The 18,443-nt window shown below is 41.9% G+C and overlaps 1 protein-coding gene across 6 annotated transcripts in view; it reads right to left on the bottom strand.

The window, feature by feature from the left end:
• Positions 1-6,348: 6,348 nt before the first annotated feature.
• lrp1bb (low density lipoprotein receptor-related protein 1Bb) overlaps positions 6,349-18,443 on the bottom strand; it is a 446,550-nt gene continuing 434,455 nt past the window's right edge. For 2 of the 6 annotated variants that reach the window (XM_014173709.2, XM_045707467.1), the window contains 5 exons: positions 16,389-16,465; positions 10,983-11,073; positions 10,608-10,758; positions 9,641-9,715; positions 6,349-7,683 (listed from right to left, as the gene is read on the bottom strand). In XM_014173709.2, coding sequence (XP_014029184.2) covers positions 7,543-7,683; positions 9,641-9,715; positions 10,608-10,758; positions 10,983-11,073; positions 16,389-16,465 — 535 coding nt within the window. In that variant the 3' untranslated portion in view covers positions 6,349-7,542. Of the gene's footprint in view, positions 7,684-9,640; positions 9,716-10,607; positions 10,759-10,982; positions 11,074-16,388; positions 16,466-17,466; positions 17,581-18,443 lie in introns of all 6 variants that reach the window. The other 4 variants (XM_014173710.2, XM_045707466.1, XR_006761945.1 and 1 more) reach the window with 4 other exon arrangements.

The following is an 18,443-nucleotide window of genomic DNA, read 5'->3' as shown; positions in this document are numbered from 1 at the left end:
TGAGCCTTCTTCATCGCACTGTCTGTGTGGGTGGACCATTTCAGATTGTCAGTGATGTGTACGCCGAGGAACTTGAAGCTTTTCACATTCATCCGCATCGACGGCCCGCAGTGGAGGAGGCATGCTCCCTCTGTGGTCTCTTGAAGTCCACAATCAGCTCCAACATTTTGTTGACGTTGAGGGAGAGGTTACTTTCCTGGCGTCACTCCGCCGGGGCCCTCCCCTCTCTGCAGGCTGTCTCGTCATTGTTGGTAATCAGGCCTACCAATGTTGTGTCGTAAACTTCATGATTGAGTTGGAGGCATGCATGGCCCGCAGTCATGGTTGTACAGGAGTGGGCTGAGCACGCACCCTTGTGGGGCCCCTGTGTTGAGGGTCAGCGTAGTGGAAGTGTTGTTTCCTACCTTCACCACCTGGGGGGTAGCCCATCAGGACATCCAGGACCCAGGGCTCAGAGCTTAATGATGAGCTTGGAGGGTACTATGGTGTTGAAGGTTGAGCTGTAGTCAATTAAAAGCATTCTTACATAGGTATTCCTCTTGTCCAGATGGGATAGGGCAGTTTGCAGTGCGATGACGATTGCATCATCCGTGGATCTATTGGGGCATCCTAGGCCTATGTTGTTGTATAGGTGGAGTTATGGGCCAATTTGCATTTGTTAACTTTTATTCCTCTGAGCACACATGTGGAAGTGCATGAAAATCCTTTTCATTTTTGTTTCAAACCATTTAGAAAATGTTATCCCAATTTCACCAATTATTTATAGAAAACCCATTTGCATTCAATGTATAGTTCAACATGAATAACATATTGCTACAGTCCCCTGTCAAGTTGCAACATCATGGCTATTATACACATGGGTTCATGCTTCCGATAGGGAGATGCCTCTGATTCTATCCCATGCCTAAAACCTTTCCCTATGAAGAGATGAGCAGCCTTCAGTGAGACTGATGCAGACAGGCTGTGCTGTGCTTGCCTACAATATGCGTATGCAGGTCCTGTTGTTTATAATGTGAATAAGACTCCTGCTCTTATTGATTCTGTCCAGGAGATGACTCCTCTGGGTTTATCTGATGTTTATGCAGGAGTATGAGGATGCTTGCTAAATGGAAAAGAGACAACAAATCGATATCCAAGGTGAGGGGAGGGGGATACGATCCTGTGAGCTCTGGGTTTGTTGTTCTGTTTTTCCCTCTTTCCTTTGATGCACTTTATAGGCCAACCGAGTGGGACGGTGAGATATTTCTCCTCAGAAGTATTTCCACTGCACAAGTACATCATACTCCTGCTGAGTTTGGTATAATTGTAGACAGTAGACCTTTGTTCATACCACATCTCTGTCTTTCTTTCAGTAACACAGGAGATAGGCCTACAAATCACTTCAGAGGGAGTGTTCCAACCGTTGTTAAACTACTCTCCTCTATTCTCATCACAAATCCGATAGAGAGTAGCCAGACGTGGGGGGGACTATCCACTGTCCAAGTAAATAACTCTAAGTAGCACTACTTCTCATCAACTCTATTTCCTCCTCAAGGGGTGTCCAATTCCACAATGAGGATTAGACACGAATGAGATATAGTGAAGGTAATTGCTCATCAGAGTGAGCTAGATAAGATGGCTAGACTCACAGTAGTATAATCAGTTTGGTTTCATCAAACACCCTGCTGCATAAATCAATGGATCACTCAGACCCACTCATCACCATCACACCATCCATAAGGATATCACCATTCACCCTCAAGGTCACAAACACAGACATGTTTTGACAGTATGTTGCTGAACATTCAACAGTTTGTACCTAAACATTCAACAGTTGTCTTCTTTATAAGGAAGTGCATTGGATATTGTACCCACTGTGACTATTAAAACCTACCCTAACCAGAAACCGTGGATAGATGCCTACATTCCCGCAAAACTGAAAGCGCGAACCCCCGCATTCAACCACGGAAAGATGTCTGGGAATATGGCCGAATATAAACAGTGTAGTTATTCCCTCCGCAAGGCAATCAAACAGCTAAATGTTGGTATAGGGACAAAGTGGAGACGCAATTCAATGGCTCAGACACGAGACGTATGTGGCAGGGTCTACAGGCAATTACGGACTACAAAAAGAAAACCAGCCACATCACATACACAGACGTCTTGCTTCCAGACAAACTAAACACCTTCTTTGTCCACTTTGAGGATAAAACAGTGCCACCGACGCGGCCCGCTACCAAGGACTATGGGCCCCCTCCTCCTTCTCCGTGGCCGACGAAAGACATTTAAACGTGTTAACCTTCACAAGGCTGCTGGCCCAGAAGGCATCCCTAGCCGCGTCCTCAGAGCATGCGCAGACCAGCTGGCTGGTGTGTTTACGGACATATTCAATCGCTCCCTATCCCAGTATGCTGTCCCCATATGCTTCAAGATGGCCACCATTGTTCCTGTACCTAAGAAGGCAAAGATAATCTGAACTAAATGACTATCGCACCCGTAGCACTCACTTCTGTCATCATGAAGTGCTTTGAGAGACTAGTCAAGGATCATATCACCTCCACCTTACCTGCCACCCTAGACCCACTTCAGTTTGCATACCACCCAAACAGGTCCACAGACAATACAATCGCCATCACATTGCACACTACTCTATCCCATCTGGACAAGAGGAATACCTATGTAAGAATGCTGCTAATTGACTACAGCTCAGCATTCAACACCATAGTACCCTCCTAGCTCATCATTAAGCTTGAGGTGCTGGTTCTCAACCCCACCCTGTGCAATTGGGTTCTGGACTTTCTGATGGGCCGCCCCCCAGGTGTGAAAGTAGGACACAACAACTCCACTTCGCAGATCCTCAACACTGGGGCCCCACAAGGGTGCGTGCTCAGCCCCCTCCTGTACTCCCTGTTCACCCATGACCAAGTGGCCATGCACGCCTCCAACTCTATCACCAAGTTTGCAGATGACATTAGTGGGCTTGATTACCAACAATGACGAGACAGCCTACAGGGAGGTGGTGAGGGCACTCGGAGTGTGGTGTCAGGAAAACAACCTCTCACTCAACGTCAACAAAACAAAGGAGATGATCGTGAAATTCAGGAAACAGCAGAGGGAGCACCCCCCTATCCACATTGATGGGACAGTAGTGGAGAAGGTGGAAAGTTAAGTTCTTCGGCGTACACATCATGGACAAACTGAAATGGTCCACACACACAGACAGTGTGGTGAAGAAGGAGCAACAGCGGTTCTTCAACCTCAGGAGGCTGAAGAAATTTGGCTTGTTACCTAAAACCCTCACAAACTTTTACAGATGCACATTTGAGAGCATCCTGTCAGCTACATACAATTGACATGTACTTACACTGAGTGTACAAAACATTAGGAACACCTACTCTTTCCATGGCATAGACTGACCAGATGAATCCAGATGAAAGCTATGATCTCTTACTGGTGTCACTTGTTAAAATCCACTTCAATCAGTGTAGATGAAGGGGAGGAAACAGGTTAAATAAGGATTTTTAAGCCTTGAGACTTGGATTGTGTGCCGTTCAGAAGGTGAATGGGCAAGACAAACAATTTGAGTGCCTTTGAATGGGGTGTAGTAGTAGGTGCCAGGTGCACCGGTTTGAGTGTGTCAAGAACTGCAGTGCTGTTGAGTTTTTCACACTCAACAGTTTCCAGTGTGTATCCAGAATGGTCCACCACCAAAAGGACATCCAGCCAGCTTGACACAACTGTGCGAAGCATTGGAGTCAACATGGGCCAGCTTCCCTGTGGAACGTTTCGACACCTTGCAGAGTCCATGCCCTGACGAATTGAGGCTGTTCTGAGGGAAAAAGGGGTGCAATTCAATATTAAGATGTTCCTAATGTTTTATACACTCAGTGTACATCTGCAATGTCAGAAATATAGTAATGTTTTGACAGTTTGTATTGTTTTTGTAGTAAAACACTTTTCTTTCCTCTCACAGTAGGTAACTTTAATGCAACCCACTTCACCAACATTCAATCTAATCGACAGGTAACTTAATCCTCAAGGTTAACACAACATTTTGCAATGTTTGACAGTTTTGTAGCTAAACATTCAACAGTTGGTTTCTCAAAATGTGCCATAAAGACCTCATCACCAATATACAATTAACAGGTAATCAAATCTTCAAGGGCAAAAATATACTAAATGTATTAATAAAGTATTGATAGTTCTCTAAAGCATTCAGCTGTTGTCAACCCACACTCTCAGTGCATGTAATTTAAACCACATCACAAACATACTGTTGACAGGTGTCTCTACTGTAGTAACACTACATGGCTCTTGGATTAAATTAACTCATAAGACTACATCCTTGACGTGACTATTTCAATATAAATTAAAGTACCTATAAAACATCTGCCTCCTAATGACAGCAGTGAGTACTGTTACATGCACACAGTAAAACAATTATTGTGGATAGTCAGGTTAATATAATAGTTTAAAACGTTTACATGCTTTGCAAGAACAACAAATTCCCTAATAATCCTGTTTACATGGACACATCTGAAGTCAGGTTACCTTATTATTGTCACATACACTGGATAGATGCAGTGAAATGTGTTGTTTTACCAGGTCAGCCATGGTAGTACTGCACCCCCAGAGCAAATTAGGGTTAAATGCCTTGCTCAAGAACACATTGACAGACTTTTCACCTTAACAGGGAAGGTATTCGAACCAGCAACCTTTCAATTACTGGCCAGACGCTCTAACTGCTAGGCTACCTGGGACTGAAGTAAATGCAGAATATCGGCAATCAAAATAAAAATGTTCCACCACAGTGACCACGTTATTTTTGCGAAGCCTATGTGATTCCGAGTTTGGACATATAAAGTCTGTATATGGGGCGGCAGGTAGCCTAGTGGTAAGAGTGTTGTGCCAGTAACCGAAAGGTTGCTACTGTAGATCGAATCCCCGAGTTGTTCTGCCCCTGAACAAGGCAGTTAACACACTGTTTCTAGGCCGTCATTGTAAATAAGAATTTGTTCTTAACTGACTTGCCTAGTTAAAGGTTAAAAAAAAAAATATATGAAAACTATTTCTAAAATGCATACTTTCAATTTTTCCAAACTCACTTCACTCGCGCATAAGTGGAGGCTTGTGCTACCGGTGCTGGCACATGCCAGATCAAATACACCGCTGGAATGCCGATTAAGCTGGCCTAATAATTTCAAAGATTGCTCAGAAAACCAGGTGTTTAAATAGATTTTTATCTTACACCAATTAAGATTAGCAGAGTAAAGTGTTTACATGATTGTTGCCATACTCGGCCTACTGCCACAATCAGTTTAATATATAATTATCAGTGTGCACGTAAACATACTCTGTGAGACTCAAAACCTGGTACAAATTTGAGATCATATCAGAGCTACGCCACATCAAATAGCAGCACTTTCGCCTCCCAAATAGCAGCACTTCAGCTGCTCAGATTTATGTTGATAGCAGGGGAGGAAAATATCAGGGGATGGAGCAGGGAGCAGCACTCTGGACAAAGTGCAATCAGTCAGTCTGTCCTCCCTCTCGTACGGTTGCCATGGTGACAGAGCAGGTGAAACACTGAGGGGTGTAGATGATCGGCCATTGTGTTCTAAAACTCTCAGGGACTGAATTACCATTTGGTGTGCCTTGTGGTGGGCGTTGTTGGTGTGTTCATCGTCGGAGGTAATTAATGCACTTGGCCTTCATACACACACTTCGAACAGCACACACACCGATACTCACACTGGTAACACAGTAATCCTCCTGTCCTCTTAGCCTGTTCCATACAACAGATAAGATGTGTCAGCTGTTGACTGAAGTGTTAGGTCAGGGACCATGCAAACCCTGGAAATATGACAGCTATATCACTTAAAGCTAGAATCCTTAGTCGCTAATCGATTTTTGGACTTATAAATGAATGATATATACCCATTGATTCTTGAAAAATATAACTTATAAATGCCTCATGAGCTTCGTTCAACTGTCTTACCCCATCAGAACCCAAAATATACTATTTTTTAAAGCCAATGTTTGTAAACAACGTAAATGTAATCAAACACTATAGTTCAAACACCACAATTTCGATATAATCAATGGTTAGTCCTTGCATCCATAACTCTGCCTGTGAACTTGAGAGTAGTTACATTTCTCCAAAACAGAGGTAGGGTGCCTGCTTTGTTTCAACTGCAGATTCTAGCTTTAAATCCCTTCATGTGAGGTATTGTTCCAACAGGTGTCTTGCTGGAATAATATTCCACATGCTCATATTACCACTAGCATGGGGTAACATTTTATGTGAATTAACTTGCGATGTTGCATCATGTTGAAGTCTGATGTTAGCGCCATTATCAAGCAGAGATCTAAAAAAACAAAATATTTATTTTGAAATGGAAATAAGCCCCCTTTATTTTATATTGATTTACATTTATATAAAAGTACTTACATTTAATACATTTCTTCAAAATACAAGCAGCCAAACATACAAATAAAATACAAAATTATAAAATGTGTTATATCTATCGTCTTTCCTTTTCTGAAAGTAACAGAAAGTACTTTTATAATTCTCTAAAGTCACTTTGTAGCCGTAAAGTTGTGTTAAATCCTTTTCCGTGTTTAAATCCTTATGCCGTAACGTAGATACAGATACTTTATTGGAACAAGAGACCTAAAAAAATATGGACGTCTATATCTGACTATTCTCAGAACATTCATGTTGAGCTTCAATCATCTCTGTGATCCAAACAGAACTTCTTAGATGGAGTATACATTTCAGACACCTCAGTAAAATATCTTCCATTTGTAGCAGAGCAAATATATGTTTGAAATTATTACATGAACATGATGCTATAACACTGTAGAATACTGAATTAGATGGTCAACGGAAAAGGACTATCTTAAAACGAACCTGTGTATCCATCATGGCTGAATCAAATGATACAAACACAAAGACAGAAAACAAGCTTCACTACTCAGGTATGAAGCCATGAAATGATAACATGTTATTGTGAAGATAAACCGTTTTTGTTCTGAGAAAAGTAATGACAGTGGAAACCATAGCAATCATAACTTGACCAACCTCAAACTATTATTCTTTTTAAAAGATGAGATATTTGTTCAGAAAAAAAAAATCGAGACCTGCGTTAGTACTGTATACTGCACCAGAATAACAATTTGTTGGTTCCACTTTAACAAGAGAGAGACATGTACAGGTACAGAAATAAGTATTGTATCGATCTTAACGTTTCTTTACAACAGAAGAGTTCTGGTGTTAATAAGGTATTTTGTAAATCAGCAGCTTTACTTCAGTGTCTTACAGTATATACTATATAGTGCTGTATAACAATTGTTCGAGAAACATAAAGCAAACAACGGAAACTAAACAAATTGAAATAAAAGTGTTCAGCACACAAATGAGGAGGTAATGCTGATGCTAAAAACCAACAAACCTAACCGTGAGGACCGGAGCCTGGTAGGAAATAGAAAATTCTTATTTTCCTCTTGTTTTTATACATTTGTACACTGTCTTATAAAAGGAGTAGAAAGTGTAAAGTCAGGCTATGCGGCGGTTTCGCGAATTGTTCCCTCTAGTTTCTTTGGGAGTAGCTCTCTCCTCTCGTCTATATTGATGACCGGTTTCCGACAGTTCTGTCCGTCAAGGTAGATCTTTGCATACACTGGGTTGGAGTAGTTCATGGGCTGCATGGAAGTAAAAATGCTGTTATATATATGACAAAGACACATCAGCACAGCTGTCAACAATGCATAAGAAAATACCCTATGTAATTTGGTGCCCCGAATGAAGATGCCCTTAAACATCAGTGCTTTGTTTTCTCTTGATACAGAGGCAACAGACAACTTTTTTATGTTAAAGTTAATCAAGAAGGGTAAAGATAAACGTATCAGCTAAAAGTTATTGCAAGGTAGCAGGAAAGAAAGAAGATAGCTCATGCACATTAGTCAAAGATACGGTATTAAACATGCATTGTTTACTCCTAATATAATCTCAGCAAAAAAAGAAACATCCCTTTTTCAGGACCCCGTCTTTCAAAGATAATACGTAAAAATCCAAATAACTTCACAGATCTTCATTGTAAAGGGTTTAAACACTGTTTCCCATGCTTGTTCAATGAACCATAAACAATTAATGAACATGCACCTGTGGAACGGTTGTTAAGACACTAACAGCTTACAGAGGGTAGGCAATTGAGGTCACAGTTATGAAAACTTAGGACACTAAAGAGGCCTTTCAACTGACTGAAAAACACCAAATGAAAGATGCCCAGGGTCCCTGCTCATCTGCGTGAACGTGCCTTTGGCATGCTGCAAGGAGGAATGAGGACTGCCGATGTGGCCAGGGCAATAAATTGCAATGTCCGTACGGTGAGATGACTAAGACAGCGCTACAGGGAGACAGGACGGACAGCTGATCATCCTCACAGTGGCACAGTGGAGGAGATGCATTGCAGTACTTAATGCAGCTGGTGGCCACACCAGATACTGACTGTTACTTTTGATTTTGACCCTCCCTTTGTTCAGGGACACATTATTCCATTTCTGTTAGTCACATGTCTGTGGAACTTGTTCAGGTCTCAGTTGTTGAATCTTGTTATGTTCATACAAATATTTACACATGTTAAGTTTGCTGAAAATAAACACAGTTGACAGTGAGAGGACGTTTCTTTTTTGCTGAGTTTACATATCAAATTAGTAAGACTGAGCTTTTCCAATGGGATGTTAGTTCCCAAATTGGCGGTAGCATATATTCAGAAGTCTCTTTTACTAGTGCAACAATGCTTTCCCTTGTTAAATACTTCAAGATGAATTGAATCATACCTAAATCACTAAAATGCACTACAACTGCCTGCAGGCTTCCTGCAAAAAGGAGATTTACTAATGTTCTACAGCTCACATCTTTTCCTTTTTTCTCCCCAATTTCGTGGTATCCAATTGGTAGTTACAGTATTGTCCCATCGCTGCAACTCCTGTACAGAGCCGGGAGAGGCGAAGGTCGAGAGCCGTGCATCCTCCGAAACACAACCCAGCCAAGCTGCACTGCTTCTTGACACAATGCCCGCTTAACCCGGAAGCCAGCCGCACCAATGTATCAGAGGAAACAACATACACCTAGGGATCGTGTCAGCGTGCATTGAGGCCGGCCCACCACAAAAGTAAGCTAGAGCACGATGGGACAAGAACATCCCTGCCAGCCAAACCCTCCCCTAACCCGGACGACACTGGGTCAATTGCGCGCCACCCCATGGGTCTCCCGGTCGCGGCTGGCTGCGACAGAGCCTGGACTCAAACCAGGATCTCTAGTGGCACAGCAGTGCAGTGCCTTAGACCACTGCGCCACTCGGGAGGCATATCTGTTCCTTTTATAGTGAATGGCATGACATTATGGCTCCCTCTGTATGAGATGGTGATGGTTCTCAACTGGTTGTCTCAGTAGCGATCCAATATTTTTGTCGTTGCTGCCATAATGCAATCTGGAGAACTATTTTTAATGTGATATTGATAGTCAATGTACCAATTATATGACAAGGGAACAACAGTCCCACCTTTTTCATTGTCAATAATTTCAATTTGCCCATATTCCTGACACACCAGTTGAGAATCGCTGGTCTAAACTAAGGGGAAGAATGGGAGAATTCACCTGTCCAGGTATCACCTCCTTGGGCACAGTATGTATGCCCAGGGTGCGAGGGTCACTGGACTTCACACACCAGCCCTGCAACACACAAGTTCTGCCGTGTTCACCATGCCACAAGGCCAAGCTGTTGTCAACCAACAAACGCTGTGTATATGAATAAAATCCAACTGAAAATCCATGATATATCAACATCAGTGAGGAACTAAGAATGATGTGATGACTAGAAAATGAGATCATCGATTGTCAATCCATTTTTGGTTTTGGAACTTGCAAACTCAACAAAAAAACCATTGCAACTTTCACCTACAGCATCCACTGATAGAGGAGTGAGCTAGTTGTGATTCAGTCTGCCTCTACCTTTCTAATGAAAAGGGATCCAGTTGGGACTGACAATAGCAGATGTCAAAGTTGGCATGGCGAGAACTAAACGTATTAAGCTTGAAGTGGTAGCAGGCAAGTTAGCTAACAAGATAGATCAGTAAAGCTGTTATGATTTATTTGATATTCGTAGTGTTAGTGCAGTGCTGAGACCTAAGAAGAAAATGAATCAACAGCAGATAAAATGTTCCCTTGGTACAGAGCACCTTAATAATGTTTCTCTCCACATACCTGAGGTTTATGCTCCATCTGCCAATATAACTACACATCTATTTTAAAACAAACCGTGGATAGACAGTCTGGTATGCCACAAGAGGAGATTCTTAAGCCTTATTTTGCTATCACACTACTGATTACATGACTAGGATACCAATAATGGATGGATGATGGTAGCATACTGATGTATTAAAAGATGAGACTACAACGTTATGTCTGTAAATTATATTATCCCAATGAAATTTGAAACATGAATAACAGTTTTCCTCAGCAATACACACAATATTCTATTAATCTGAGTGTTTTTGCATTAACACGACATGTTATTACGCACAAAATGAATGGCTGATTTTGTACATAGTCTGACAATACAAACCTTATGAGGGTCCAGTGTAAAGTTTGGTCGCAGAAGGCTGCCAGCATCTGCATGGTTGTCGTGGTCAACCTCATACATGTTGTAGGAAGGGTTTCCTATCTCCACGTTTATCCCTCCATTCGTCATGGGCTGCCTAGTCACCCGCTTCCCCCTGGGAGAAGGAGGACAACCAGAACTCATTATCAGGAGATAATATATGGTATGTTGTACCTGAGATCACCAACCACACCGCAATTTAAATTGAATTGAATACTTAATTGTCCTATATGGAAATCTGTCTGGCAACAATACAGGCATTCCTGGCATACACATAACACACGAAATTACAAGACATAACAGCCAGCATGGTTACTTATTAGGCTTAACCTATTGTACCTCTGCCTTCGTTTGCAGATGAAAACGCCCGCCACCACTGTTGTGATCAAGATCACCAGCAGGACCAGAGGCACGATGATGGCTATGCTCCCTGAAACACAGAAAAGATAAAGGATGGAATTGCATTAAAGTGTAGGCTTACTGTTATCACAAGTAGGGATGCACGATATATCGGTAAGCATATCGGAATCAGACAACATTAGCTAAAATTTCCAACATCGGCATCAGCCCAATGTCTAGTTTAATGCCAATGTGCAAAACCGATGTCAAAGCTGACATGCATACCTATATAACATAGGTAGATTACGTAATGACGCCATGAAAAATACAGCGCTACACGTGCAACACAGTATTCCTAACCTAGCCCACAAAGTCTGCTGTGTGGATCTATCTGGAAGTTTCAAAGGAAGACAACAAAAAGGCCATATGCAACGTTTGTGCTGCTATTATTTCCCGAGGAGGGGAGAAAGTGAAATCTTTCAATACCACAAACCTAATTACTCATTTGAAAGTGCATCTCCCCCAGACGTTCAGCGACTACCTAGAACAAAAGCAGAAAAAAACTAAGCGCACACGTCCAACAACTAAACAAGTTGAGCAGTCATTTGAAAGAGTATTTCAGCGAGACAACTCAAAGGCAAAATCCATTAACGCCAAGATGATGGAATTCATTGCCCTTGACAGTCAACCGTTCTCTGTCGTGGATGATGTTGGCTTTCGTCGACTGGTCCAGCACCTCGAGCCCCGGTACATACTACCAAGTAGGCGCTATTTTTCAGATGTTGCCCTACCAGAGTTGCACAGTATTGCTGAAACGCACATCCATGAGCTACTTGCTACAGTAATTGCGTCACTGCTATTAGCTTCACGACTGACATTTGGACCAGCGATGTCAGCCCCACGAGCATGCTGAGTCTGACAGCACAGTGGGTCGACGAGGATTTCCTACTGAGGAAAGCCGTATTGCATGCGCAAGAATGTGCTGGTTCTCATACCGCTGCTGCCATTTCAATGGCATTTGAGATGTTTGAAACATGAACACAATCCTAGCTCCATTCGAACAACTGACTCGAGAAATATGCTCATCAACAGAGTTGCAGCAGACGTGATACCCTCTCTGTCATGGCATTGAAACGCCTGCTCAACAAAACTGCCGACACAGACCGTGGGGTTAAAACTTGCAAAAGTACTCTACTAGAGGCTGTGAACAAGTGATTTGGTGGCATTCTCACTGAGCCTCTTTACGGTGCTGCCACCATGCTCGATGCTAGGTACAAGGACCGCTACTTCGATGCAGACAAGAAACAGGGTTTATGTGAAATGTTACAGACACAGCTGGACAAGATGGAATCGGACACAGTGACCAAGGAAGAGGACCCACGACAGAAGAGGCCACGGACAGACAGAGCTGTACCTTCACTGCTTGACATGTATGATGAAATCCTGGATGAGAATGAAATGACTGAACAAATGTACAACCAAACAGCACAGCAAGTAAGTGAAATAAATAGGTTTTGATGATGCTTTACTGGTAATGTGGACATTATGTAAATGCCAACAAAATAACTTTGCGGTCAGTGTGTGTTTCAACTATTTAACTGTAGTAGAATGCTTAAAAGGCTGCTACAATTTTAAATATCAGTTAATAGGTATCAGGTTTTTTGGCAAGAAAGATATTGGGTATATGCCAAAAATGTCATATCGGTGCATCCCTAATCCCAAACTATGTTCCCATTAAATTGTCCAGTGATTTTTTGTCGACATTTAGAAAGTTTGCATAGAAAATAAATGCGACAATTGCCTGCTGCGGTGTTCCATTTAACTATCTTGTGTTGATAAAAACAGTTGGAGGTAATGACATCACACCTAAATAAAAATGAAGTGGTTACACTGTTTCCATTACCCATTTAGGCAAATTGTGAATGAATAAAATTGGCGACAGCCTGTATGCCCTTACACCTATCTGTTTCATGTCTCAGGTAGCTCGACAAAGCCGGCATGGATAGAATGCAATAATTGACATATCCTAATAAATTTCATGTGCCAACGTATCACCACAGTTCATGCTATGATGAAACTTGAACTCCTGTAGATAATTGGATCGTGAAACTTGCATCCAGCCAACCAGAAAAGCAAGGTGAAGCAATTCAGGTATTATTGAAAGTTCAGGAAAAGGAGGACCGGGCTATAGTGGAGCAGGTTGAGAGCATCAAGTTCCTTGGTGTCCACATCATCAACAAACTATCATGGTTAAAACACACCAAGACTGTTGTGAAGAAAGCACGACAATGCCTATTCCCCCTCAGAAGACTGAAAAGATTTGGCATGGGTCCTCAGATTCTCAAAAAGTTATACAGCTGCACCATCGAGAGCAAATTGACTGGTTGCATCACCGCCTGGTATGGCAACTGCTCGACCTCTGACCACAAGGTGATACTGAGGCTAATGCGTATAGCCCAGTACTGTATATAGACTTTTGTTTTCTTTTTTCTACTGTATTATTGACTGTATGTTTTGTTCATTCCATGTGTAACTCTGTGTTGTATGTGTCTAACTGCTATGCTTTATCTTGGCCAGGTCGCAGTTGCAAATGAGAACTTGTTCTCAACTAGCCTACCTGGTTAAATAAAGGTGAAATATATATATATTTTTAAACATCACTGGGGCCAAGCTTCCTGCCATCCAGGACCTCTATACCAGGCTGTGTCAGTGGAAGGCCCTAAGAATTGCAAAAGACTCCAGTCACTCTTATCATAGACTGTTCTTTCTGCTACCCCACAGCAAGCAGTACCGGAGTGCCAAGTCTAGGTGCAAAAGGCATCTTAACAGCTTCTAACCCCAAGCCATAAGACTGCTGAAAAGCTAATCAAATGGCAACCCAGACTATTTGCATCGATTACCCACTTTTTTATGCTGCTGCTGTTTGCTGTTAATTATCTATGCATAGTCATTTTACCCCTACTGTACCTACATGTACATATTACCTCAATTACCTCGACTAACCTGTACCCCCGCACATTGACTCGGTAACGGTACTGCTACCGGCTGTATATACCCTCGTTATTGTTATTTTATTGTAACTTATAAAAAAAATTTACTTTAGTTTATTTAGTAAATCATTTCTCTTATTCTTCTTAAAACTGCATTGTTGGTTAGGGCTTGTAAGTAAGCATTGTATTCGGCGCATGTGACAAATAAAATTTGATTTGATTTTGATTTAAAGTCAGGACAATCTGTGTCCTGCAAAGAAACATTTTTATAGTTGAAAAAATGTATTTTTCAAGCCACAGGCATTTAGAATGAAATGTGGAGTTGAGTTTTATAGCAGGGATACTGTATATAATGACGAGATGGTCTTGTCTCCACCTAAAAATGGGAGTTGTTGTCCCAATGTTGGGAAGGCAGGCGGCCTGCAATTGTTGTAACCCCTATTACTAGCCTGTTCAACCTATCTTTCGTAACGTCTGAGATCCCCAAAGTTTGGAAAGCTGCCGCAGTCATCCCCCTCTTCAAAGGGGGAGACACTAGACAAAAACTGTTACAGACCTATATCTATCCTACCCTGCCTTTCTAAGGTCTTCAAAAGCCAAGATAACAAACAGATCACCGAACATTTTGAATCCCACCGTACCTTCTCCGCTATGCAATCTGGTTTCGGAGCTGGTCATGGGTGCACCTCAGCCATGCTCAAGGTCCTAAACGATATCATAACCGCCATCAATAAAAGACAATACTGTACAGCCGTATTCATCGACCTGGCCAAGGCTTTCGACTCTGTCAATCACCACATTCTTTTTGGCAGACTCAACAGCCTTGGTTTCTCAAATGACTGCCTCGCCTGGTTGACCAACTACTTCTCAGACAGAGATCAGTGTGTCAAATCGGAGGGCCTGTTGTTTGGACCTCTGGCAGTCTCTACGGGGGTGCCACAGGGTTCATCCTCGGGCCGACTCTTTTCTAGGTATACATCAATGATGTCGCTCTTGCTGCTATTGATTCTCTGATCCACCTCTACGCAGACGACACCATTCTGTATACTTCTGGCCCTTCTTTGGACATTGTGTTAACTAACCTCCAGACGAGCTGCAATGCCATACAACTCTCCTTCAGTGGCCTCCAACTGCTCTTAAATGCAAGTAAAACTAAATGCATGCTCTTCAACCGATCGCTGCCCGCACCTGCTCGCCCGTCTAGCATCACTACTCTGGACGGCCCTGACTTAGAATACGTGGACAACTACAAATACCTAGGTGTCTGGTTAGACTGTAAACTCTCCTTCCAGACTCATATTAAGTATCTCCAATCCAAAATGAAATCGGCTTCCTATTTCGCAACAAAGCATCCTTCACTCATGTGCCAAACATACCCTCGTAAAACTGACTATCCTACCGATCCTTGACTTCGGCGATGTCATTTACAAAATAGCCTCCAACACTCTACTCAGCAAATTGGATGCAGTCTATCACAGTGCCATCCGTATTGTCACCAAAGCCCAATATACTACCCACCACTGTGACCTGTATGCTCTCGTTGGCTGGCGCTCGCTTCATATTCATCACCAAACCCACTGGCTTCAGGTCATCTATAAGTCTTTGCTAGGTAAACCCCCGCCTTAGCTCACTGGTCACCATAGCAGCACCCAACCGTAGCACGCACTCCAGCAGGTATATTTCACTGGTCACCCCCAAAGCCAATTCTTCCTTTGGCCTCCTTTCCTTCCAGTTCTCTGCTGCCAATGACTGGAACGAATTGCAAAAATCACTGAAGCTGGAGACTCATATCTCCCTCTCTAACTTTAAGCATCAGCTGTCAGAGCAGCTTACAGATCATTGTACCTGTACATAGCCCACCTGTAAATAGCCCATCCAACTACCTCATCCCCATATTGTAATTAATTGTTTTTGCTCCTTTGCACCCCAGTATCTCTACTTGCACATTCAACTTCTGCACATCTATCACTCCAGTGTTTAATTGCTAAATTGTAATTACTTTGCCACTACGGCCTATTTATTGCCTTACCTCCCTAATCTTACCTCATTTGCACACACTGTATATAGACTTTTCTATAGTGTTATTGACTGTACGTTTGTTTATTCCATGTGTAACTCTGTGTTGTTGTTTGTGTCTCACTGCTTTGCTTTATCTTGTCCAGGTCGCAGTTGTAAATGAGAACTTGTTCTCAACTGGCCTACCTGGTTAAATAAAGGTGAAAAAAAAAAATCTGTCTGCTTATCGGTGTATTTCCGCTTGGACAGATTTTGATGGGAGTGGACCATCTCACTTCGCCTCTTGATCTCTGTTTATAGTTAGGCATACGTGTCGACAATCCACCTAACGATAGCCATCCTCTGGTTAGCCTTTTGGTTATGTATGACACTGGGTGAGTAATGTGACTCCTGAACTCACTTCCACTGGTGTTGTCCGATCTGCTGCTTTTAGGGGCGGGCCTTTCACACTGTGTCCCTGCCCAATTGGCTGAGCACCTGGAACAGACCAATCAGAGATGAGAAAATCAACCATAGGCCTTAGCGCTCTCTACCTTAATCCCCACATAGAAAGATCACTATAGGAACAAAGGAGACACTAAACCATGGATAAAAATATTACAGATTTAGTCCAGTAGATTTGATATAAAGAACACAGAAGACATCTACATTTAGTGAGGAGTAGATAACATACTGATTAACATGATGAATATTCAGCAAAAAACTGTGAGAAAACAAGGAGTCATCTGGTTTGCTGTTTGGATGGTATCCAATGGGAGTGATGAATGACCCTAGTTAGAGGAGGTGATTTCCAATTGGACGTGATTGACGCTGATGTGTCTGTAAAGCATGAGTGATCTGACGGCTGCAACTGGATGGTGACGGAAGGTATGAAATTATACTAAATTACATGCACTCCATGAATCACAACACCAAACAATCAGGAATAAGAATGAGAATAGCATCTCACACATACAAAAAATGAATCATTCCCCCATAGAAAGAATGTCACAGCACGGACAATCCTGAATTTTAATGGGAAAAAAGATCAAATACAATGTTGTTAGGGAAAATACTAGGTAAGATCTGATGAACAGAAAATGGTTTGAAATCGATTCTAAAACAAAACTATTGACATGCTGTTGAAGGTACTTATTTCATAACTAAATACTATGCAACTCAAAGTTAAAGGTCCACATTTTCCTGTCTCCCAATTCGCATTGCAAAATTAGTCACCATACATGCAGGTCACAACAGGTCCCCTATATTCACATGTCACGTCACATCATCACTTTAATGTTACTCGAAGGGCATGTCAGCTCGGGCTGAATAAGATGTGGATGGTTAGCAGCGAGTTAAAGAGGGGGTAGGTACTGTATTATAGTGGGAAAAGTGTTATGTAGACCATCACACTGGCTGAAATGGAGCTGAATGACGAGAGGGTGGGGGGGTGGGGTGAGACCTCTGGAACAGCCACAGGAAGTGAGGAAGGGACCTACTTGCAGCGTGGTTTGTTAAGGGCAGTGATAGTGCACATCCCCTCATTCTGACAGAAGTAATCACATGGGTTGGCCAGCTCATCACAACGTTGGTTCTTGAACCCTGACGTGCAGCTGTAAAACAGTGTGGTGGAGTGATATTGATAAAAACGACCAGGGTAGGTATTGTATAGGCAGCTTGAAACCCTTCAACATGGCAACAAACAAAATACGACAGATTTGTTCCAAAATACTTTAATAGATTAGTCCCTTGGTAAACTTTCATGTTTCTATCATTCATGCAAAAAATGTTTTACTAAAACTAATCTAGAAATGTTATGGTTAGCTAAGCTAAAGACAACCACATCCATTGAGGCAAAAAATAAGGTTTTTCAGTTGTTATCAATTCACACTATGCTTATTTACAGTATTTCAAAAAAATGAACAGAATATTTTTAATACAGAAAAATAAACAGAAATAATTATTTATGAACATGTTGATTTTGATAAACAGTCTGTGCCCTGTGAATTCATCAAACCGATTATTATGCCCACTTTATGTTTATATACACTGATTATATTTACTGGCGGAACACATTGATGAGTTTTGAAAATCCCTTAGACCTTTAAGACAGTTATCTGAAAATTACCATCTCAATGAGGATTTTTCTGCCTGTGGAGTTTCTCGGGTGGCTTGGATAAGATATTAATTTACTCTGTTATAGTTTAAGGTCAAACATTATGATTTCTTGACACAGACGTATCCATCATCTAACCTAATCTCTATGCCTCGCAGCCAATGAATAAACCACATTATCAAGATCTGTTAACCTCGTGGAAAATGAGATGGGATCATTTGCATAGAAATTGATTCTATCCCTTGAATCTTGCCAGTCATGGCCACAAATTTCATTTTAACTACAATGGGCAATGGGGGCAGTAAAAAAGATCGTTCGAGCAACAAGGTTTCCCTTTTCAGAGGGATTTCCAATCATCTC

This window comes from Salmo salar, chromosome ssa25 (assembly GCF_905237065.1).
Source record: "Salmo salar chromosome ssa25, Ssal_v3.1, whole genome shotgun sequence".
Lineage (NCBI taxonomy): Eukaryota > Metazoa > Chordata > Actinopteri > Salmoniformes > Salmonidae > Salmo > Salmo salar.
Note: the sequence above shows the minus strand (reverse complement) of the source record. Positions and strands in the feature narration are given on the sequence as shown.